At 35.6% G+C, this 24,291-nt stretch overlaps 3 protein-coding genes across 3 annotated transcripts; 1 reads left to right on the plus strand and 2 right to left on the minus strand.

Moving 5' to 3' along the window:
* Window positions 1-802: 802 nt before the first annotated feature.
* Window positions 803-5,126, minus strand: LOC127796024 (mitogen-activated protein kinase kinase 6). The gene is made up of 8 exons (XM_052328060.1): window positions 4,848-5,126; window positions 4,628-4,712; window positions 3,596-3,730; window positions 2,636-2,860; window positions 2,354-2,536; window positions 1,965-2,188; window positions 1,162-1,207; window positions 803-1,084 (listed from the first exon to the last, which is right to left on the minus strand). Exons 1-8 carry the CDS (start codon window positions 4,919-4,921, stop codon window positions 992-994), a joined length of 1,065 nt encoding a protein of 354 aa, XP_052184020.1. The 5' UTR covers window positions 4,922-5,126; the 3' UTR covers window positions 803-991.
* A 1,435-nt stretch (window positions 5,127-6,561) lies between these two features.
* LOC127796025 (glucan endo-1,3-beta-glucosidase 13-like) lies at window positions 6,562-14,013 on the plus strand. Its single transcript, XM_052328061.1, has 4 exons — window positions 6,562-6,743; window positions 11,935-13,206; window positions 13,354-13,384; window positions 13,588-14,013. The coding sequence occupies exons 1-4, from the start codon at window positions 6,689-6,691 to the stop codon at window positions 13,736-13,738; spliced, it is 1,509 nt and encodes a 502-aa protein (XP_052184021.1). The 5' UTR covers window positions 6,562-6,688; the 3' UTR covers window positions 13,739-14,013.
* Window positions 14,014-14,174: 161 nt separating this feature from the next.
* Window positions 14,175-16,770, minus strand: LOC127796026 (profilin-like). The gene is made up of 4 exons (XM_052328062.1): window positions 16,572-16,770; window positions 15,443-15,580; window positions 14,609-14,751; window positions 14,175-14,522 (listed from the first exon to the last, which is right to left on the minus strand). Exons 1-3 carry the CDS (start codon window positions 16,692-16,694, stop codon window positions 14,617-14,619), a joined length of 396 nt encoding a protein of 131 aa, XP_052184022.1. The 5' UTR covers window positions 16,695-16,770; the 3' UTR covers window positions 14,175-14,522; window positions 14,609-14,616.
* Window positions 16,771-24,291: the final 7,521 nt, after the last annotated feature.

Raw genomic sequence — 24,291 nt, forward strand, 5'->3', positions numbered from 1 at the left:
AGATTTTAATTTCTTTTACATGTCTTTTGTTGGTGTTGTTTTCATTAATAAGGTAATTTTTTACATTTCCTTAATGAGGTTGTTCAAAAATCACTAATAAAATAAAAAATAATAATTTTAAAATATTTAATAATGAAGGTTTCCATTTTTAATCAACATTTTTTTTCAGTATATCTATCTTTTAGCAAATTAGTGTAATTCTAGCATTTTTATTTTTATTATGCAAAAATATGTTTTATATATTTATATTGTAAATTTATTTTCATTATTACTCGTTTTTAAATGATGTCTTTTCACCCCCCATATTTTATATGTGACCTTTTTATTTTTTTTATCTTTTTGTGAAATTGTGGAGGGCCTGAAAAGAGGGAGTGAAGATAAGAAGGCTTGACTGAGGTACAAAATGATACATTGATGGAATTGATTCCGATGGGGGCATAAAATAAATAAAACTGACAGATACTTAGGATATTGTTTCACTGTTTTTTAAATATAAACATTTAATGGGCGCGATGTAATATAAAAATAAATAACATAATATAATATAAAAGAGTAGAATTTGAAAAAAAATGATGTAATTTAAAAATAGAAAGCATCGATACCCTTTGGCGTTCATAGGGTCAGGGTGTGGGTGTGCCCTCACGGATTTCTTACTTCACGAAATTAGGAAAAAAGTTGAATCTAAGCAATCTACTCTTTATTTTTCCAAAGAAACTTTCACAACTCAAATTCATAATCTTTTAATTATAAAAAATAACTTTACAATTAATGTAACCAATTTCACAAATAAAATTAAATAATTAAAAAAGATGGATCCTCTCCCTCTCAATAATTTTGAAAAATTATAAAGGAAAGAAAAAAGCAAAACAAGGAGATAATCGTTTGCTAGATTAATTCCGAGTGATTAGCTCAAAGAAAATGTTCTAGTAATTGTTAACAGATACATATGAAGGAAGCTCATCTTACATTCAGAAGAAAATGGTACAAGAGATCATCTGGGAAAATTTAGAGGAGGTTCCAAGCTGCCAACCAGAATGCCTAGGTCAATGTCTTTGTCTTCGAACTTCTTGATGAACGGGTGGCTCTGCAAGAGAAAGTAGGCTCCGGAGTTGACTTAATGGAGACTTGATAAATCTACTAACGAGTAAGCAAAGTACTAACCAAAAGGTCCAAAGCAGACGATCTATCTTGGGGATCCTTCTGTATGCTGCAAATCCAATAAACAGTAGCGTCAACAAGAGTTGCAGTTTCAATATGGGAGAGCATAGCATACATCAGACCAATTAGAAATGTCAAAGCTTCTTCAACAAAAAAGTTCTGCAACCTACAAGTAATCTGAGTTCTGAGCACTAAAGCAGGGAGAAAATAAATCATGAAAAACAAATCTATTGGTGGTTAGGAACATTGCCCCAAGCAGCTGAGTTTCTCTTATATTGTGTGTTTGAAAGCAACAAAACCAATTACTCCTCATTAATCATCTGTAAACAAAGCCTAGGTTGGTTTATCTCTTTAGATCGTGTTGGGCCTAAAAACAGAGGGTCTCTAACTTAAAATAGAATTGATTCATTCAGTTAGATGGGGGGTACAAAGTCAAGATGCTATCTTGACCTTGTAATTTTTAATGCAGCTGATTATGATAAGTAATCTACCCCGTTAATCACATATCTAAGACTTGTAGGCAAATCTGTTTAACAGTATAGAGCTTTGAAGTACTGCCAAGACATCAGCCACCCTGAAAGGGGATTTAGTTCAGAATCACTTGAGCACCCAAAAGGGCGGCATTCTAAAGGGCCACTTTCTTGCAACATGGGATTCAACCACGGAACAAGCTAACACGACAAGCAGCCCAGATTCACTATTTCAAATAAATCCAAAAAAGAAAATGTCCAACTGCAATTCCTTGTAGACAAAATAAATAAATAGATGAATATTGATGCAACCTAACAAAATATTGCAGTAATTACCAGGCAGATACAAACGAGCAGAACTCGGGGGAGAACTGATCTGGTGGAGCAGAAGGTGGCGGACTTTCCACAATGGCTTCCAAAAGTTCATAAAAGCTTGGCCAACCTTGCTGATCTTCTGATTTTATGTAGGGAAAACGCCCTATGGCACATTCTAAAATTACCATGCCCAAACTCCAAATATCACTCTTATAGTCATAAGTGCTTCCTCTAATTCTTTCAGGCTGAAATGAACATAGAAACAACATGACCAATCCATTAGTAACATTCTTGAAAATAAGCTGTGGATACTGGTTTCTGCAAGTTTAGAAGATATTCAAAAACTAGAGAAGAAAAAAGATGTTGACTTGGAGATACACTACAAATACAAGGGTGATACAAATGCATACCGACATGTAATTGTAGGTCCCAACAAATGTATCCCGTTGACCCATTGAGCTGGCCAGCATTGCACTCACACCAAAATCTGTAATCTTTACTTCCCCCTTGTGGTTCACCAGCAGGTTGGAGGGTTTTATGTCCCTATGAATTACGTGTCTTTCATGGTGTAAATACACAAGACCCTGTAAAACCTGGAAAGGCAACAACTTACATGATGAGTTACTATCTGCAAACTATTGAAAGGACTATTAATATCTCAGCTTTTATTCTGGAGGGGAGAAACTCATAACCTGCTTACAAACAACTGCAAGATATGGTTCAAGGATCGTGTTTACTTGTTTGATTATGTCTGCCAAAGATCCACGATCCATGTATTCTAATACAAGAGAGATAACTCCATTATGGTAGAAAGAGTGGTAACAAACTACAACATGCAAACATTGTGATGCTTGATTTATTTTCAGTTCCTGCACAATTTGTTTACGTATCTCCTCCTGTATGTTCATCTGGATAACCTGTGACAAACCAACAATTTCTTGCCATGTAAATATGGTCTGAAGGGGCAAATATCTTTCAGCAGAAAAATAGCACAATTTGGCATGTATATTATTAAACATGGCATCAAGAAGTAATTACATGGTGATAATTTCAAGATGTCCACACCAATTTTGAGGGTTGAACCCCTCAGTCAAATTACATCATCCATTATATGTAGGAAATAAATGTTATGGAGCAAATTTTGCAGTATAAGTAATATCAATCAATCTCATGACGTGCAACTTTTACTGGAATCTGGTTAAGAACTCTGCCTGTGGATCAAGTTATCCTTCCTCCTATTTATAGCTGGTCGCAAGCCCAAACAAGTGAGGAGGATTGCATTAAGTAACTGACAATAATGTAAACTTCATTGGATCAAACGTCATGAATTCTCAAGTTTGTTCATGAAACTAATGCAGCAAAGAGATTAGAAAAGATCAACATTGATCAATTTAAAATCTCCCAACACCAATCACGAATGTTCATGCAAAGAATGTATGTAAGCAAATTACCCTCACATCTTTTTGCATATAAACTCCATTTAATTATTGGAAGGAAATAAAAACATTAATTGATCAAAAGAATTAAAACTTTTCATTAGTATGAGACACCAGAAAGCATAAGTCACAATCATTAAATGCCAACTTTCAGAGTGCAGTCAATTATATGTAAAGTAATAGAAGGGAAGTTGAAAGTTATTTGTAGCATATTACCTTCAAAGCAAATAAAGTTCCTACCCATTTATGGCGGACAAGTTGAACTACTCCACCACTTCCCTTCCCAATGACTTTAACGGTCTCGAGGTCTTCCAGTGAGAATTGGAGATTAAGTTCCTTGATTTCTGAAGGCTTTTAAAGTACCAAAAAAAAGCAAATAGCATGAGTCTTGAGATTATATAACACAAAAATTAGTGAAAATATGCATGGCAAGACCATCTTGGTGGAATGCTACTAGGCCTTAGGCCATACATTGGGATACCTTGGTGGTGGCCACAAACATATACTCAAGGATATATGAAAAGTACGGATAAGGATGTAGGACACAGATACACCTTTGCTCAATAATTTTTTGATAAAATTAAGACATGATAGGAAGAGACAAGTCAATACACCATTTTCATATGAATGCATAAGCATAATAATTAAAAAATTAGGGCATTTTCTATCCTATAATGGCCTTATAAAGGATATGACCATGGGCATAGATAGCCGGAAGTCTATAATTCATGTAACTAACTTCACCTAATAAGATTAAAGGTTGTTATAGTTGTTGTCGTTTTATGTAAGTGTCTTAACATATATGATTAGAACATGGCACCTTTGTGTTTCTTAGGGATCAAAATAGAACCATCAATAGGTAACATTTACCGATTTACATCTAGCAGAAAAGGTGTACTCTACATCTATATGCCACAACAAAAAGAATAGAACTATATACTTATACAGTCCTATTTTTATGGCAGGTAACAAGCAATTACAAACAGTAGCCCCCTCATAAGCAAGGTCTGGAATTGGAAAGAGCGATCATCTTTTATTACTGTTGTTATTACAAATTCCAAAGACAATCGATCAAGTAGTTGGGATTTTACTTAACAGAACGGACAAGCAAGATTATAGCTCATAGGCCTGATGCACTTTAGCGCAGGATTAGATTATGAATACCAATCAAATTATCAGAAAACAGCTAGAATGCGGAAACGGATCATAGCAAGCACGCACGAAAAAAAGAAACAAAAGATAACTTACACGAGATTGATTTTCTTCGGAGATGAGGCGCAAACCTTTCTGGTTCAATAGCAAATCGCCGTCGTGAAAAGTACCACTGGCAGTCCTGCAACATTTCGAAATCAAGAACCACGAATTAGGGATTTGAGTAATTGAATTTTTATTTTTATTTTTATTAAAAAAAGAAAAAGAGGCAATCAATCAAGCGAAGAGTAGGGGGAAGGGAAATGTGGATACAGACAAGAAACTGGAGATTGGAGTTTCTTGAGGGGGCACCGACAGCTTGAGCTGCTGCAGTGGCTTCTTGCTCTTCATGATACTCTTCTTCTTCTTCTTCTTCTTCTTCTTGGGTTTGGTCTAGTTGCAGAGAGCGTGAGAGAAAGGGGCAACGTTGATGAAATTTGGGGAAGAGTCGGTGGTAGGATACAAAAATGAGAAATTATAAATTCAAACGAAGATGACCGCCAAATTACAGCAGTCATCGGTCTAAGCTAAGCTTTTCTGCCGCATCGCCCACCTTTCTTTGGATCGTTCACTTTTATAATTTAAAAACCAACCATTGGGTGAAATGGTAAATTCGCCATGCCGACAACAGTGACACCCCCCTTTTTGGTAGAAAAATCATTTTTCTTCTGCTTCTTGTACGTTAAATCGTCCCAATTTCCCAACTGAAATCTGAACTGAATGGTCTTCGGACCATTTTGCCCCTACCTGTACAATTGGTAATTGAAGAATTTTAATAATTTGAAGCCCCCAATTTTTTATTTATTCACTTGGTATGTTTAAGGTATATCTAGAGGGGAGCGATCTTTTTCTTGATATACTTTTTAAAAAAATTTGGATGCGATCATAATTTATACACATTTAAAATTGAATATAAAACATAATTTATATAAGACTTGCCTTATAGTCTTACTATTGCATTCTAACAATAATTTTGTTTTTTAAATGGTCATAGTGATTCGAATTCTAATATTTTATGTAAAATTTTAAATATTTTATCATTATACTATGTTTGTGGGTTTTTTTTTTTTTAATTCACATTGAATGTCCGATGTTCGCTAGACTAATTCTTAGAAATGAGTATTTTTTCCCTTAATGTATTTTTTCATATAAATTTGAATGCGATCATAGTCTATATACATTCAGAATTAAATATTCGATATAATTTATGTATGATTTATCTTACAACTTTACTACTACATTCTATCAATAATTTTATCTTTTAAGTAGTCGCATTAATTTAAATCTTAATATTTTATGTAAAATTTTAAATATTTTATCATTATACCATATTCGGAAGAGCTTGAAGCCCCCATTTTACAACTATAACGAGGTTATTTATTACAAAACTCTACTTATTACTCTTATTCTCTCTCTTTCGTTAATGGCTAGCATTATATTCTTTTAAATTTTAACATATATACATAAATCTATATGTATTTGGTTTAATTTTTTTAATTAAAAATATATGAAAAACAAATCTAATAACGTAATACATAGTGTTTGTTAGAATTCAAATATAATTTCAATATTTAAATTTAATATTTTATTATTATATATTATATTAATATAAATTATAAAATATTTATATAAAAATTTGTAATCTCTTAAATAATGTTATTTAATTTAATTAGTATATTTAAATTAACACACTAATATTATTTAATATAAACTAAAAAAATGTTATTTTAAAAATTAAAACTCTCCTATAAAAATATAAAACTTATTTGTTGGAATGCGTTTGGGGAACAGACATGCGATGGGTGGGTGGGTGGCGCCTGGCACGCAATATAACCTTGAATCGTGGCGGAATCCAGAGAGCCTCAAACAAACCCCATTTCATAAATCACTTTCAAGTCCGCTTCCGGACACTGCTGACACCCCTATTGTCTTGTCACCACGGCTACAGCAAAAAGTTTTCCTCCCTCTGCGCTTCCCTTACCCTCCCCTCCCAGTTCATACTAATAGTACAGAGAGAGAGAGAGAGAAAGAGAGCGAGAGCCAGAAAAAGAGCCGTTGCCCGGAAGGAAGAGGGAACGTTGGGAAGAGTAAAGCAAGAAGAAGAGTTGCAGGAGAGCAATGGCGAAAGTGTTCAGAGCCATGCTTGCGACCTCTCTGCTCCTATTGCTCCTGGGTCTGTCTGCTCTTTCATTCCTCAATCTTCATCTCTACGTGAATGCATTGCTACCCATTATATATATATATACATGCTTATGTGTTTGTATGTCCTTGTATAGTGTTGCAGTGATTTCTTTGGTTTCTTTGGCCTTGTCTTTCTCTGCCGGTGATTAGATCTTCATTCGTTGCTATTTTGCACCCCATTTTTGAAGGGCGAACTGGGGTTTTACCTTTTTCTATGGTTTGTGGAAGATTCTTGTTGTTAAACACGGTGCAATGTGAGGTCTTGCAAACTTCAAGATTCCAGATTTAAATCCTGTTAAATGCGGGTTTCATCAAACTTATTTTTGGCCTGTATTTGTATTTATTATTTATAAATTATAATACGAGTGCTTTAATGATTATATTCATGTTGCTTTATGTAATTATTGATTAAAATGTACTTGTCTAAAAATAAAGCACAGTGCAATGTGAAAAAAGAAGAAGGGAATTTCAAAGCATTTTAGGCGCATTTCATTTCACTTCCTGTACCTGTACCTGCTTCTGCTTTGTTTGTGCCTCGAATCATCTTTTTGGATGCTCTGTGGCCCATTACATCATTGTTTTTTCCTGGGTTGTGGGTTTTTGTCTATTATTTCCTCTTTCTTTGCCCACTATGCAAGCAGTACTGTATAAATAAAAATCTTTGGGTTCTGTTCTGGAGTTATTATTTTCCTTTTCTTTCTTCATGGAAGTTATGTGTTTCACTTCTATTTACTTTGTTTTGTTCAGTTTCAAGTAGTATGTTAACATCAATGTCACTTTAGTCGATTAGTTGGGGGCTTAATATTAATGGACAGTAAAGTGCATTAGTTTTCTAGTAAACGAAAGGGAAGTGCCATAATTAACCGAGGTTGCGGAATACAGACGCTTATTATCCTTAAGCAATATGCTAACTGCTACAGTTGAAACCCATGTGGCGGTTCACTAGGCTTGTCTGATTGATATGCATTTCTTAGCTGTCAGTTGTCACGATCCTGTTTGCATAATAAATTTTTCTTTTAACTTGAATGCATTTCATCTTGGCTCGAGGAACTAGTAGCCACTAGTTGGGAAAACAATTTTAGAATGCAACTGATGCTGCTGAAATTCACAATTTGATGACTAGCCTCAATTGGTAGGAACTCCACTACCTGCAAACACAGTAGAGAATCACCCTTGGATGTGTCTTAAGGGAAGACTCACTGATGCCTAAGTCAAAGATTGCCTGAGCTTAGTAAGAGGATATAAAAAATATATGAACATGCAAGGTTGTTAAAATCGGGATTTTAAGTGGGATCGACAAAGGGTTCATAAAATCGTATCGTAAAATCGTAAGATTTTAGAGATAATTAAAAATACTCTTTAATTTTTGTAAATATATGTTTATAATAACATAATTTTGTAGAAAATGAATTAATATCATTTAATAACCTAATTATTCCTTATTATAATTCAAAAGATGATATTTTCAAAATATAGCTCAAAAACTAGCAGGTTGGTATAGGCAATTTAAAGGCAAAATATAGGTAATTTAGAGGTAAAATATAGTTTAAAATTCTTTAGATGATGCTTCCAACGTCTTCCATTAGATTTAGATTGCAATTTTTTCTTGATTTAACATTGATTAAATCAAATAATATCCCGATTTGGAGTTGGGTGGTCCATTAATTAATTACTTGTTTGTCTTGATTTACTTATGCAATCAATGTTAAATCAAGTAAAAATTATAATTTAAATCAAGTAAATTGGAACTTATACAATTAATGTTAGATGCTATGTGACATTGGAACTTATGCAATCAATGTTAAATCAAGTTCCAATTTAGAGGCAAAATATAACAATTCATTGCATAAGTTCCAATGTCATATGCTATGTGACATTGAGACGTTGGAAGCATCCTCTAAATTACAACTTAAATCAATGGAGGTATTTGAATCGTAAAATCGTTTGGGGATCTCTGAAGCGTAAAATCGTAAAATCGTACATGTAAAATCGAGATTTTATAGGATTTTATCCCAAATTGGATTTTACTTGGGATTCGAATCGTTTGGGGGTCTTCGAATCGTAAAATCGTAAAATCGTACGCATAAAATCGGGATTTTAACAACAATGTGAACATAGGATATTCCAAGGGAAGAAGACTCTTTGATGCCCAAATCAGAACTACGTGAGCTTTAGGAAGAAGATGGAAAAAATATATGAAGGAGCATATGATGCTTGGAAAAATTGTACTTAATGTAGTCGTCATACCTGCCTGTTGGTTGTATAGAGTTGACCTAATCGTGATAGATAGTATAGATAGTAGTGGGATTCTGCTTATTAATCTCTCATGTGAATGGACCTGTGAGGAATTATCAGTGGTACAACTTTTTTGGTGGGTTATTTTCTCCTAGTGAATAGGTAGCTACGAGTTATATCCCTTAGGGTGGAGAAGGCATATGTGGGTTATCACTGGCAGCTTGAATACCATAGGATGTTTATCCACCCTGGACATTTAAGTGGGATTTATCTAACTTGCCCTCTTGTCCATGTGGTAGTCATAGTTGCTGGACACTTTTTGCATGTGTTAGATGTCTCTTACTTCCTTTGCCTAGTTATTAGGTTTTAGGAATTAGGCTTTGAAAATTGCTTGCACTAAACCCTCTTCCCAATTTCACTTGGGGTTTTTCATATTTGTCTAAACCACTTGAAATGAGTAAGTTGTGTAAAAAGCTTGAAGCACTAAACATTTTATGTACAAGCAAAGTGCTTTTTCAACTTTTTGTGTCCATTTTTTTTTTAAATGAAATCAAGGGAAGATTTCGTTGTACTACCTAAGGCATGCCTCCTAAAGGGGAGCCTTATTGGTGCAACAAACAAAAGTGAGGTTTCTAGAAAGAGAAAGGGAGAGAGAGAGTGTGGAAGGAAAAAGGAAGGAGAAATAGGAAAGACGGTCTTTGTAAATGTCCTCCCCAATTTGATACTAAGGAAAAAGTAAATGTGATAACTTCATAAAAATCAAGGGAAGATTTCGTTGTACTACTTAAGGCGTGCCTCCTAAAGGGAGCCTTATTGGTGCAACAAACAAAAGTGAGGTTTCTAGAAAGAGACAGGGAGAGAGAGAGTGGAAGGCAGAATGGGGGAGAAATAGGAAAGACGGACTTTGTAAATGTGCTCCCCAATTTGATGCTCAGGAAAAAGTAGACGCGATAACTTCATAAAAATCAGACCCAAATCTAATAGTAAGAAAAAGTAAGTGGAGAGTTAAAATTTTTAGTAACAAGTAGTTGCATAAAGAGGCTTATTAAAGCCTAGCACAATTAAATATTCAAAGTAAATTGATTGGCCATTGTCCATTGATAAAATTTTGTAAGGGTACCCTGCCCCTCGACAGTGAATGCCACCTTCCTCCCCTAGCCACAAGTGTGGAGGAGCTTAGTTCACACCCTCTTCATGTGGGTTGGGAATTGTCTCAAAGGTGCTCTTTTGAAGCTAAGTCCCGCTTCTATTGGGGTTAAGGTCAAGTGACAAGGTTCCCCATGAGCCTAATGTTATTCTATCTTCTAGTAGCCCATTGCACTCAAGAACCACTAGACATCATGGTCACAAAGACTAAGCTTCCTATAGTTAGCCTCTCATGCTATAGTTTAATCTATATTTCCACATGCTTTTTCCTTAAAATTAAAAAACTTGTTTTTCACCTTATAAATCCTACCATCTCGTTCTTTCATCATTTTTTTATATGGACATTAAGGACCATAAGCTCATGTTGAGTGATAATGCCTAGTATAGCTTTGCAATTCTCATAACATAAGCGGCTCTCTCGTCTCATAAAAAGGTGGTCTATTTGGGTATTTGATAAACATGTTGTGAGGGGCTGATGTTCAATCACTTATAGCTCAAGTAGGACTTGAGAATTTTCTAACTCATGCTTCATCTCTAGTAGTCAATAATTAATCTTATATGGGGAGTAGGGGTGTCAAAACATATAAACAGGTCGGGCTCAAGTCAAGTCATTGTTGGGTCACAATCTGTTAAAGGCTCAAGCCTAACTTGATCTGTTAGCCTGTTGGGTTAAAACCCTCAACCTTAACTTGGACATGCTAACTAAATAGGTAAATAGGTTAGTTTGGTAAATACATGTAAAGGTTAACATGTATAGATCAAGTTGACCTATTAACCTGTTTAAGTACTTATTTAAATACTAATCAAAATATTAAAAATAAAAATAAAATAAAGTAACCCATAAATTACTAATGAAGTGATTAATTTTGTTCTAATTCTTCTGAACAATCTAAAGTAGTCAAAACATAAACCAAGAACAGTGTATATCCATCATCCATGATACAACTTGGAAAATAATCAAAATCTTGCCTTGTTATCGGGTCAGTTCCAAGTTTTTTAGGGTTGACCTACTATCAACCCAAACCCAACAAGCTTTTATTGGGTCGACCCAACAATGATCCAAACCTGTTAAAGGTCGACCCAAACCCACTAATTTCGTGTCAAGTTTGGGTTGGATTATCGGGTCAGGTCATCTATTGACAGCTCAAATGGCAAGTTGCCTTGTTTGGGGAATGCAGTTAATTCTGGACTCACTATTTGTATGTAAAAATCTTAACAGTAGCTTGTTCATGTTGGTAGGTAAAACCTTCCTATTGATGAGCTGTCCTGAGGGCCTTAAATACTTTTGCAGGACACCCTTATATTCAAGTTTTAGGTTTAGTTTGCCATGTTATTTGGATGGAGTAATTTAATACTCTATCTGAGTAAGTAGTAACTCAGCCATTGGCTTTCATAGGTAGAAAGTACGATGCTGTTGGTAGGGTGAGATATATTACTTGTCCTTGCATGTATAATGCCAACTGCTCCAGTTCATCAAAAAACAAAGGAAGTTCTTGTCAAAATCTAACTCCACATTACTAGTTTATTGGGGAGATCTTGTGTATGGGTTGATTTTCTGAATAAGCCACATTCAACTAGCAGTTTCAGGTGAGATTTGTGGTGTTACAAGTTTTATCAGACCAAATTAAAGGAGGGTTGTTTTTCACAATCTAATCCCATATGGGTAGAAGTAATCTACTAGGGAGGTCGTCTTGGGTATATAAGCACTGTGGGTAAGAAGACCTCATGCAAATGCATACAAAGCTGTACAATGTGATGGCATTTTGATTCTAGGGGTTCGGTTCTCTTCAATTTCTGTGCAGATATCTGCAAGGGGAGCAAAATTGGAGTTTGCTATGGAAGATATGCCGACGACCTTCCCACGCCAGATAAAGTTGCACAGTTGGTTCGACTTCACAACATCAAATATTTGAGGATATATGATTCAAACATCCAGGTTCTTAAGGCCTTTGCAAACACTAGAGTTGAGCTCATGGTTGGGATTCCGAATTCAGATTTGTTGCCATTCTCCCAATTCCAATCCAATGCCGACACCTGGTTGAAAAACAGCATCCTCCCTTACTATCCAGCCACAAAGATCACTTACATAACTGTTGGTGCTGAAGTGACAGAAGCACCCGATAATGTCTCTGCCCTGGTTGTACCTGCTATGCAAAATGTTTTCACGGCTCTAAGAAAAGCTGGCCTGCACAAGAGGATTAAAGTTTCGAGTACCCACTCTCTCGGCGTTTTGTCTAGATCATTTCCACCTTCTGCTGGAGCCTTTAACAGTAGCCATGCATTCTTTCTGAAGCCTATGCTGGAGTTTCTTGCAGAGAATCAGTCACCTTTCATGGTTAACACCTATCCTTATTATGCTTATAGAGATTCGCATAATAAAGTTTCTCTTGATTATGCGCTCTTTGAGTCATCCTCTGAAGTAATCGACCAAAATACCGGTCTGCTATACACCAACATGTTAGATGCACAAATTGATGCTATTTATTTTGCACTGATGGCCCTAAACTTCAAAACAATCAAGGTTATGGTCACTGAGACTGGCTGGCCTTCCAAGGGATCTACCAAAGAGAAGGCTGCTACTCCAGATAATGCCCAGACTTACAACGCCAATCTGATTCGCCACGTTATCAATGATTCAGGTACCCCCGCTAAGCCTGGAGAGGAGCTAGATGTGTATATTTTTTCATTGTTCAACGAGAACAGAAAACCTGGTCTGGATTCAGAGAGGAATTGGGGCCTATTTTATCCAGACCAAACAAGTGTTTATAACCTTGATTTCACTGGAAGGGGTGCCTTGGACACGAGTATACAATCAAATGTTACTGGTTCAAACGGAACATGGTGTATTGCTTCGGCTACTGCCTCTGAAGCTGACTTACAGAACGCCTTGGATTGGGCTTGTGGTACCGGGAATGTGGACTGCTCTCCTATTCAACCCAGTCAACCTTGTTTTGAGCCGGATAGTTTAGTTTCGCATGCATCTTATGCATTCAACGGTTATTACCAACAAAATGGAGCTACCGATATTGCTTGCAGTTTTGGAGGAGCTGGCATTAAAACAAACAAGAACCCTAGTAAGTATACTAAGATTTAAACCCTTTTCTCTTGGGACAAATCTCCTTCTCTTGTTCAATTTTGTTTTCTCACAAACACGTGAGCAAGTGCAGGGCAAGTCTTGTGCATCTGTATGCTTATTCTCACCTTTTTGTTTTGTGGTGCAGGCTATGACAACTGCTTGTATATGACAGCCGGGTATGTCGAGCATCCCATAAAAACATTCTTTTTTAGTACAACTACATATCAAGTCCTTTTACCCCACTATGGTGGGGTTGGTTACGTGAATCTTAACTCGCCATTCATGTCTGTCTATCTATGGCTTTATCTGACATCCCTTTTTTAGTATCTCTTTAATTTTCATACTCATAATGCTGGACTTGGCCGTTGAAATTTTACAGGGGCAGAAAAACTGCTGCAAGTAATTCAACAGCAGCTCCTGCAACAGCTTCATCTTCCTCTTCTTCTTCTTCTTCTTCTTCCTCTATTCAAGTACGATTTTCTGTATGGATTTCTAGTTGTCTGCTTTTGGCCACCCTTCCATTTGTCTGAGATTCTCTGTCCAACATAGCATGCATTTTGGAGCTAGAGAGAGTTTCTTGATTTGCATTGCCATTGTGGAGCAGCAACCGAGCCCTCTTGGTTTTGTAATTGTATGATACTTAGAAGGTGCTTTAGGAAGATGGTAGGTGTTCTGTTGTTGGTTCTTCAACGGAACATGGGTAGCTCTGAGTTGTAACCTTTTAAGCTATGACGTGTTGGAATCTAAGTATCATGCTCAAGTTTTGTCAATAGAAAAACAAGATCTGAACCGTCACTTCCGCGTACATATTATTGAGTAAATGGCATCGATAAACAAGAAAAAAAATACATTAATATATGCGATTTAGGCATGGGCCAGAAACCATATTCATTTTGACATTTTCTCTGTTAAATAAAATTTTAAGTTTATATTGGCCACAAATTAACTGGATTTTTCAAGTACTCGTAAAATCAAATTGGGGTATATATTATCATCCCTATTTTTTGAATTGAAGGGATAAATGCTTGTCCAGAGAAATCATGGATGGTTGAAACCCTGTTTCAAGCTGCCATTACTAATGCACGAGTTAACAAGTTGAGAAATGGACGCGCCTGATGCATCCCATGAAATGTTGTCAAATAAAGACCGCTTTTGTAAGTCCAAAAAGTGCCTCACTTGGACCAAATGACAACAGCACAGAGAGAAAATATAGTTCAGCTCAGCAAATAGCATAATCTTAGCACTTCACAAGCTTCAATACTGTTTGTTTCCACAATAGAGTTTGCCACTTCAGTTACTTGTATCCTTCTTTCACTGCAATAAGTTCAAGTGCTGCAAATGAGAAGATGCAAGCCCCAAAAATAAGGTAAGAAGAATTGCAGGTAGAAAATGGAACATACCAAAGGAATTAAAGACCCTGGTCGATGAGATAATCACCAAGCCTTTCAACAACCATGTTGCACTGGCCAGGTGTCATTGGCTCGTCGTAGATGCCAATGATCAATGCCTGACTAGTCTTCTTAACAGTAATGCCGCCAGGACCCTAAACCAATCAGCACCATTACGTCTATTAGGGAGACAACAGATGCCAAATTCAGATTCACCCTCTGGGTTTCAGAATGGACTTCAAACTATGAAACCCAATATTCTCAACAGACACAAGGATACACAGTCTTCAACTAAAACCATTCATGATGATCACACTAAACAATTCAGGTGAACGGGTTTCAACTTTTAGTCCCTAATTCTTCCAGTTTGGAAGCAACTTATAAAAACTAACATATCAAGCTTTTATTTCACTAACGGGTTACTTACGGAAAATTCTAACTCGTTGATTATTCTTATATATGACTCGTACTTTCTTTAAGGCCCTTAGATTCAAGAAACTAATCTTGTAAAAACGGGTCCAACCAGGTCATAGCCCTGAAACATGGATCTTTAAACATGATGACTGGGAAGAAGTTGTGTCTAAGAGCATGGAACTCCCAAACCATCATGTATCCAATAAAGGATATTGATGGTGTCATGAAGCTTAGCAATGCAGTTTCTTACTATGTAAATGAAGCTTTCCGGATTAGAGAGCAACGCTCAACAAAGCAGCGTATTTTAAATAATCCACGTATCAGCAGCATTATTCTCTGTAACTATGTTAAACGTACTTTTTTGGTTGTCCACTTTGATAATAACGTGATAGAAAGCAACAATTAAACGAAGCTCAGTTACAAATTCATCACCTTCTTCCCTCGAATGACAGCTCCAGGTTCCCCTTGGATCACCATGTATTTTGTCCCTCCAAGGTATAAGCCAGTTGGAGCGAGCGAACCCGGCTCGGCAAAATCATTCATGATAGCTGTTATTTCTTCAAGCTTGAACTGCACATATTTGAATGGAAAATAAATCAGCGCAAAATCATGAAATTCATGTCACAGAAAGCCCTCAGAATCGGCCAATTGTCTGTTGTTTTGCGCCTTCAATTTTTATAGTCATTATTTCAAGAAGGATGTAATTATAGATCCAACCAAACATATCGCAAGAATGAAATGTAACGCTCAAAAGGAATCCTAGACCCTTTTTTTTTTTTTTGGGCATGGGCATTCAGAGGCAAATAAAATGTGCCTTTTTTAATTTTAAGCATTTTTACAAACGTTACTTTCTTAAAAGGAAATAAATAAATTATTTCAAGACATACCTACGTGCAGAGCAGGCTTAGCCTCTCGCTCTATCGATGAGGTTAGGCTCAGAGAGTTAATTCAGGCCAATCTTCTCCTGCTACACCTAGCTGTTGTTTTCCACGGATTGACAATACCCTTGCTAGTAACAACATCATTAGTCTCTACCCGCTTAAACCAGGAAGGAAAATCTAATGGCAGGCAACCGGCCATATCCTAAAGTGTAGAGAGAGGCTACACAAGGGAAGACTCAAACATGAGACTTTTCCCGGTAGACTAAAGCGAAATTCAATTCAGAATCCAGTTTGGTTCCTTCCTCTTCCTCCTTTTAAGCTTCAACTATAAGAAAATAATTGATTTAGCAACAACTAAAATAATGACTAACATTTTCACCTCAACCTTTCCATTACACAGAAATTAGATGAAACCTAGCATCAAATCCAAACGCAATTGATCGATCAAACAAAGAGCATAAAATCCCAAAAACAAAGAGCTATAAATTACTAACAGATGCAAGGAAAACAGTTGTCAAAACTGAAAAAAAAATCAAGCCCAATGCAACCCCATTGCCATAAGATGATTCAGATCCATGGAGGCCCTAACAACAAACCCACCAGCAATTTACTTCCGTGACTTAGACACAAGCACTTTTACGGATTCCCAAGAAGAACAAACAAGAAAAAGGAAGTAAAACCTGAGGGAAGGTGGCGCTCTGTGCCCAGACAGCGGCGTCCTGGCCGATGATGGCTGCGGCGAAGAGGCGGTTCCCCTCGATTTCGCACATCAGATGCTCGTCCACGTACGTCTGCCACGACATCTTCTTCAATCTTCACTTCCTTGCTCTCTTCTTCAGCCGAGAATCTAGACTGGAGAGGCCAGGCAAGCGAGGAAACGGGAATTTGTCACGTAAATATAAGGCGACGAGTGGAGTGGGATTTGTGGATTTTTGATTTCCGATTTTGCCCTCAATGCCAACCACGTTGAGCCGATATTACAAATCATTATTATATTTATTATAGAGTCTCAGTTTTCAACTTCTAAATTATTTTTAACTTTTTATGCTTAAACATTTTACTGAAAGAAATCTAATTTGGTTTTGAATTTCTTGATAATACCTTTTTGGCATGGTCCATAGACATGTGCAAACGGCGGATCGAAATGTAATAACTGAAAATTTTGATGTTAATTGAAAAATCAAATTAAATTGATCGAATAAATTAAAAATATAAAAAAATTGAACCGACTGAAATAACCTAAAAATACAACAAAAAAAATTGACAAAAACTGAACAAACTAATAAACCGAACCAACTGGAAAAAGCTAAAAAACTGAATAAACTAAAAAAAATCGAGGGCTAAATGGTAAAAGATAAAGGCAAAGAGAGGGTACCTAAATAAAAAAAAAAAATTCCCCGTTGATAGTAGGGGTGTGCAAGGGTTCGGTTAGACCGAACTAACCGAACCGAACTGACCGAACCGACCGATTCGGTTCGGTTAAATAAGTCTCGGTCATCGGTTAACCGAATGGCGGTTCGGTTGGTTCTTTGGTTAGAAACATGTGGTTCAGTTAGGCTATTCGGTTAGTTTTAATAGGATCGGTTTGATGGTCGGTTAACCGTTTAGTCCGAACCGCCCAATGCTCAAACGACGTCGTTTTGTGAGATTATCGGTTAACCGTGCGTGAGGGGTAGAAAGAAGGCATTCTAGAGCCTTCTCCAAATTTCTATCGACGCGAGAGAGAGAGAGAGAGAGAGAGAGAGAGAGAGAGAGAGAGAGATGAAGGCGATCGAAACCCTAACCCCCTACCAAAACCCTATCGTCGCCGTCGCTTTCTACCATTGTCGTCGGTTGCTTTCGGCTTCCTTCATCGCCACCAATCCACCGTCGTCTAATCGGTCAGTTTCTCTATCTCTATCTTTGTCTCTGTCTCTTTCTCTCTCGAGCAATCTCTTTCTCCCCCTTCATCTCTCTCTCTCTCTCTCTTAGTTGCTCTATGCCTATATCTCTATATTTATTTTGTTCTTTTGTTTTGCAGATATTAGTGGCGTCCGTTCACGGTCCACTGCCACTCCTAAAGTGATTTAGCTAGCCGTCCGTCGTCCACTCCTAAAGGTTAAATGTAACTTAGGTTTGTTCTTTGTTGACTGGTTAAAGGTAACTTACCTTAGTTTGAAATTGTTAGGTTTGTTCTGTTTGAAATAACTTAGGTTTGTTCTGTTCTCTTTTGTTCGTCCACTAATATGAAATTGTTTTGTTGAGTCAATGACTCAATGGAACATTCGATTACTTTTTAAGCTCAAACTATATTGACTTGTCACTGAAACTAACATATGAACATCAACTGACATCTTGTGTTATTTGTGTCTAGCCATGACAAGAAGTATATATCTTATACTTGTACATGGAGTTAATCAGTTACTAATAATAATTATTTTGCATTTGTACAAGATAAATGATGATCATATAAATTAACTTCTTAAATATTAATTATTTATGTGATATATCTACTCTCGTATTTAGAGGAATAAGATTTAAGCGACAGAATTTTTATCTCCACATCAATTGGCTTTAACTATAAACACTCTCACAAATTTGATATAAAATAAAATCATCGCTCTCTTTCTAGGACTTTATAGTGTTTACACCATGAATGTTGGTTGACTATTCTAGTAAAAGTTACTTACTAAAGCTCGTAGTGCAAGCATGAATCCAAAATATCAAAATATTTTTTTTTGGTGATATTTTATCTTGCTATAATTATCTTATTTTGATTAAGTTTGTTTACAAGACACCCACTAAACTCTTTTCAAGATGGGATTTAAACAACTGTTATTTGAATTTCTATGATCAGATTTAAAAATAAAAAATAAAAGTAAGGTCAACTCAACAACCTATCAATAGACAATCTGTCAACAGATTGCACAGATTATCAAATTAAAGAAAATGCCTTCATCGAGCTCAAATTAAACCAAAAGGAAAGGAAAAAAAAAAGAAGCAAAAAACAATCTGTCAACAGATTGCATAAAACACAAATCAAATGACAAATACTAGAATATATTTAAACTCACTCTTTAAATACAATACATATTAATTACAAATTTACAATTGTATTAATTTTAGATGGAAAGAGAAGAAGACACCAGTCACACAACAAACATCCCTAGTATGGATGATAGTTCAAGACCTACACCAATAGTACCAAGTCAAGGTAGCCAATCTCAAGCTGATAGAGGTGCAACATCACTAGGAAAGATAAAGAGAAAAACAATAAGAGCTAGGTCAAATGTGTGGGATCATTTTACAAAGTTTACAAATTCAGAGGGTCAGATTAAAGGGAGATGCAACTATTGTTCTAAGGAATTCCATTGTGATCTAAAAAAAAATGGGACTATAGCTCTAAAGAATCATATGGGAACATGTAAAAAACACCCTCATACTTTGGAAACCCACAAAATGCAATTAAACTTGCAACCAACTTCAACGGGGGCTGAGAGAGAGGGGGAGAGTATGGGATTGGTGAATTGGAGATTTGATCAAGTGCTTGCTAGAAACGCTTTAGCTCGTATGATGATGGTTGATGAGATGCCTTTCAAATTTGTTGAGCGTGAGGGGTTTAGGCACTTCATTAATGTGATTTGTCCAAAATTTCGTATTCCTTCACGTTGGACAATTTCTCGAGATTGTTTTGAATTATTCAATGAAAAGAGGTTAAAATTGATGAATGAGTTAAAAAATTCATACCAAAGAGTTTGTTTAACCACTGACACATGGACCTCCATTCAAATGATTAATTATATGTGCTTGACAGCACACTATATTGACAACAATTGGACATTGAAGAAAAAAATTATAAATTTTTGTCCAATATATAGTCACAGGGGTGATGCCATTGCTATGGCAATTGAGAAGTGTTTAATGGGTTGGAAACTTGATAGAGTTTTGATTTTAACAGTAGATAATGCTAGTTCAAATGATATTGCTGTGGGTAACTTCAGGAAAAAAATGGCAAAATGGGATGCTAGCATTATGAGTGGCCATTATTTGCATATCAGGTGTGTGGCTCATATAATAAATATGGTTGTGCAACATGGGTTGAAAGAGCTAAATGAATCAATAACAAGAGTTAGGGATGCAGATAGATATATTAGACAATCTCCAGCAAGACTAAGAAAATTCAAAGAATTTGTGGAAGTGGAAAAAATAGAATCTAAGGGCTTATTGTCGTTGGATGTTGCAACTAGATGGAACTCCACATACTTGATGTTAGAGATTGCTCAAAAGTTTGAGAGAGCTTTTGAGAGATTTGATGAGGAAGAACCATGTTTTATGCTTGATATTGGTATAAGTAGTTGGAATAATGACCTGCAACAAGTTATTACTATTGATGGGAGATCCAAGCCAGAGGATTGGACAAGGGTCAGAATGTTTGTTAGAGTGTTGCAACAGTTTTATGAGCTTATTTTGCGGGTTTCGGGTACTTCATATGTCACCTCCACCACTTTTTTTCATGAGATTAGTACCGTTCACTGTCTCTTACATGAGTGGCAAGAGGGTGACGATCTTGAGTTGAGTAAGATGACTGGAAAAATGAAAGGAAAGTTTGATAAATATTGGGGGGATCCAGAAAAAATAAATCACTTGCTTTACATTATTGTAGTACTTGATCCTACGCATAAGTTAAAGTTTATGGAGTATGCACTTCAAGAGATGTATCCAGATGAGAAAAGGGTTGCTGCAGTTTTATCCTTAAAAAATGCCGTATATGCTTTGTATGAAGAATATAAGAAAAAATTGACACCTCAAGATGAAACAGGAGAGCAGTCTTAAGTGTCTACACCTATTGTGGAGAATGTTGAGAAGGGAAAATCTAGCAGACCAAATTTACTTAGTTCTCGTTTCAAAAAGTATAAGTATGCAAGTGGTAGTGAGTCTACAACTGTGCCTTCAGAATGTGATAAGTATTTCAGTGAGGTGTGTGAGGAGGAAACTGATGACTTTGACATTTTGAATTGGTGGAAAGTTAATTCTCATCGGTTTCCTATTCTATCTTCTATGGCTCGGGATGTGTTGGCAATTCCAGTTTCTACTATTGCGTCTGAGTTTGCCTTTAGCATACGGGGTCGAGTACTTGATCCATTTAGGAGTTCTCTTTCTCCTAAAGTTGTTGAAAGTTTGTTTTGTACTCAAGATTGGATTCGGTCATCTACCACCCCAATGAGTGTTGAAGAAGATTTGGATCATGTTGAATAACTTGAAAAAGGTAAACTAATTAGCACTCACCCCGTCACTAAAATTCTGTCACGCCCGCTTTAGTGACGGATTTTACCCCGTCACTAAACCCGTCACAGAAAAATTTAGTAACGGATTTTATGTTTTTAGTGACGGATTTTTCCGTCACTAAAACTGATTTTTCTTGTAGTGAATACTTATACTTGTTATTTTTAAATTATTTAATTAATTTTTTGTATTGTTTTAGAATTGGCAAAGGTTACCGTTGACAGCCCCACACCTATGGAAATTTAGATTTTAAAGACTTATGCTCATGCATTTGTAAGTAAGAGAATTTGTGCCTCTCAATATTTCAATTTCAATATATACTTTGATGTGTTTGATGCATTAGTTAATATTTCTTTATTGTATTATTTTACAAATTTAAAATGAAGCATATATGACAGACTTCTCCAATACGATCATCAGTGTACTGTAAACTAGAGTGGACAATTTTGAGTAAGGTGGATTGTGGACATTTGATCCTTTTTTATTTGGTTTCCTACCCAATTCTATTGGTTTAGAGTAACTTTGGGCCTTTCCATTATGCTTAATTTATCTGTGGTATTTATGTATTTATTTATTTTTTGCCTTCAAGCTTCTAGTGTAGCAGTTTCCATATTGATGACTTCTATGTATTTCTCTTCTGTAATGGCTTGATGGATCCATTAATTACAGATTTAAGAAATATGAATGCTTTAGCAAATGTATGCATTTCATTTTAGGTATGTACTTGCTATATATTATTAGAGTAGTGGTTAAATGTCAATGGACTTAGTTTTGCAAGTAATGAGGCAGAGACGGATTGATAGAGGGGCTCTGACTCTTGCGTGGCTGAAGTGAAATTTCAAATTGACACTAAAACTCATGACCCTCTTGATATTGTTATGTAAACTTTTTGAATGAAGCAACTTAGAATTTTATACATAGCTTCACACTAGCAAACATATAATTCATTTGATGCAAATGGATATATTATGAGTTATTGTTCTAGTTTGTTGATTGATAATGCTTTAGTGGATATTCATGTGTTTGGAACTTTGATGGTATGGTATGGGTTTGTGTTTGCTATAGTTTTCTGTTTTTGTTGCCCGAAATTCATAGAATATTTGGTAGGATTTTCTGATCCTATGGGTATTAATTAAAGTCCGATTGTTAGTGATATATGGTCATTTGTGCATTGCAGATTTTATGTTTTGTAGATTTTTTAATGTGCTTTGCAGATTTTATGTTTTGTTCCGTTGAAAATCTGGGGATTTTTTGCTTTCTTTCATGCTTTCTTTTCCACTTAAAATGTTAGGAATCCATTGCCAGGGTATCTGCTTTGTCAACTTCGGTAGATTTTCAAATGTTCGATTAGACTAAACAAACTGACAGAACCAACTTGTTCGGTTCAGTTATATACCGATCGGTTACCAGCTCGGTTAGAATTTTAGGCAAAACTTCGGTTATTAAGTTGGTTCGGTTAGCCTATTTATAGTTCGGTTATATCGGTTACCGGTTAGTTCGTTTATATTGAGTTGTCGGTCGGTTCGGTTCGGTTAGTGAATTTCGGACAGTTTGATTTGGTTATAACCGATTACACACCCCTAGTTGATAGTGTTTGATTGGTTGAAATCGAAAGGGAGAGGACCAAAGAGTTAATAGGCAAAGATAGAAAGTGATTGATCGGAATTGTGGGTTATTAGTCCAAGAAGGGAAAGGGTTCAAGGATGGGTCAATTTGGTATGTTGCAACTTGTCGAAGTCAAAGGTGGAAGGTAGAAGGAAGAGTCCAAGACGAAAGGTAGGCGACGATGACAACGATTAATGAGAGCAAAGAGGACGTGTGGGTCTTTGGTCTAGAAGATGACGACTGATGGGAGCAATCCAAGCTGAGGAGAGAAGGGTCGAAGGTGAAGAAATGACTAAGAAATTAGGTTTGGTTGTACTTTTTTTATTTTATTTTTTACTTTTTTTTTTTCAATTCAATCAGTTCAATTATTTCGATTTTTTCAACAGAAACACCAAATTGAATCGAAATAATCAAAGTTGCCAAAATTTATAATTGAACCCAACCAAGCTTTAACAAAAACAAAGCAAAATTGATAATTTCGATCAATTCAATTCGATTATTTCAATTAAACTGAAATTTTACAAAGAATTCTTAGGGCTTATCTAGCAGTGGGGTGATAATTTCATGTTGGTTTTAGATCAATATTAACTATTCTGTGTTGTTAGCTTGTGCATATAGTTTAAGTGGTGTTAGGCTAATGTTAGGTTGGATGTTATTGGACTATAGAAATGCCATTTAATCCCCGCTCTTGAATAAAATCAACGAGAAGCATTTCTCAAAAAAGTCTCTAATGCTTTTAAGTTAAATGTTACTAATGGATAGAAAAAAGAAATAATAAAAGATTAGAGAAAGCCACTAGAATAAAGGAATTTAAAATTAGTTATAAATTTTATTCTTACTTCCTTTCCTGTAAATAGTACCACTTGATGATAGTTATTAAGAATTAAGTCAAATTGATTGCCTGATAATTATTCTTAATAGGTCTGTTTATAAATGTTTGTTAAAAAATATTTTAAGAATCTTATAGTTGATTCAATTCAATTCTAGATAACTTGAGGAATTAGTATTATTATTAAGATATAACAAAAGAACATGCTATTTAACAGAACGTGCTATATTCCTATCTTTCTAAAAAATATATATATACTATTCATGTGAGTATAATATATTTTAATATATAATAATTAAACAGAATTGAGACTAATTATTTTATATAAAAACTTTTAATTTTATTATCGCTATGTTGTCAATTCTTGAACACATAGGGAACATGAAAAATCTAGTCCACTCGAATTAAAGATGGCTCCAATGCCGGAAACAGGTTAATTTGAAATTTATTTATTTCCGCGGGCAGCTAGTTTGATTGTGGGTCGTGGTGGGTGGCGTGGTATTACACAAGTGAAGTGAAGTGCAATGGGTAACAATATATATATATATATATATAGGAATATAAGAGTATTTAGAAGATAGGGACAACACTTTATTTAAATGGAATGTAGGCTCCAATTTCAAATTCTCTCAAATCTCAATCATGCTTCTCTTTTTTTTTTTTGTGGACATTTGCTTTATTCTTTCTATTTTCTATTGGACGGA

Source organism: Diospyros lotus, chromosome 2 (genome assembly GCF_014633365.1).
Source record: "Diospyros lotus cultivar Yz01 chromosome 2, ASM1463336v1, whole genome shotgun sequence".
NCBI classification, from domain to species: Eukaryota; Viridiplantae; Streptophyta; class Magnoliopsida; order Ericales; family Ebenaceae; genus Diospyros; species Diospyros lotus.

Coding starts and splice junctions, on each gene's coding strand:
- LOC127796026 (XM_052328062.1), bottom strand. CDS start 16,694: ATGTCGTGGCAGACGTACGTGGACGAGCATCTGATGTGCGAAATCGAG. Junction 15,581..16,571: donor AGAGCGCCACCTTCCCTCAG/GTTTTACTTCCT, acceptor AAATATGTGCAG/TTCAAGCTTGAAGAAATAAC. Junction 14,752..15,442: donor CTGTCATTCGAGGGAAGAAG/GTGATGAATTTG, acceptor TGATTGGTTTAG/GGTCCTGGCGGCATTACTGT.
- LOC127796025 (XM_052328061.1), top strand. CDS start 6,689: ATGGCGAAAGTGTTCAGAGCCATGCTTGCGACCTCTCTGCTCCTATTG. Junction 13,207..13,353: donor TAAAACAAACAAGAACCCTA/GTAAGTATACTA, acceptor TTTGTGGTGCAG/GCTATGACAACTGCTTGTAT. Junction 13,385..13,587: donor TGCTTGTATATGACAGCCGG/GTATGTCGAGCA, acceptor GAAATTTTACAG/GGGCAGAAAAACTGCTGCAA.
- LOC127796024 (XM_052328060.1), bottom strand. CDS start 4,921: ATGAAGAGCAAGAAGCCACTGCAGCAGCTCAAGCTGTCGGTGCCCCCT. Junction 3,731..4,627: donor CCGAAGAAAATCAATCTCGT/GTAAGTTATCTT, acceptor GTACTTTAAAAG/CCTTCAGAAATCAAGGAACT. Junction 1,085..1,161: donor CGTCTGCTTTGGACCTTTTG/GTTAGTACTTTG, acceptor TTTCTCTTGCAG/AGCCACCCGTTCATCAAGAA.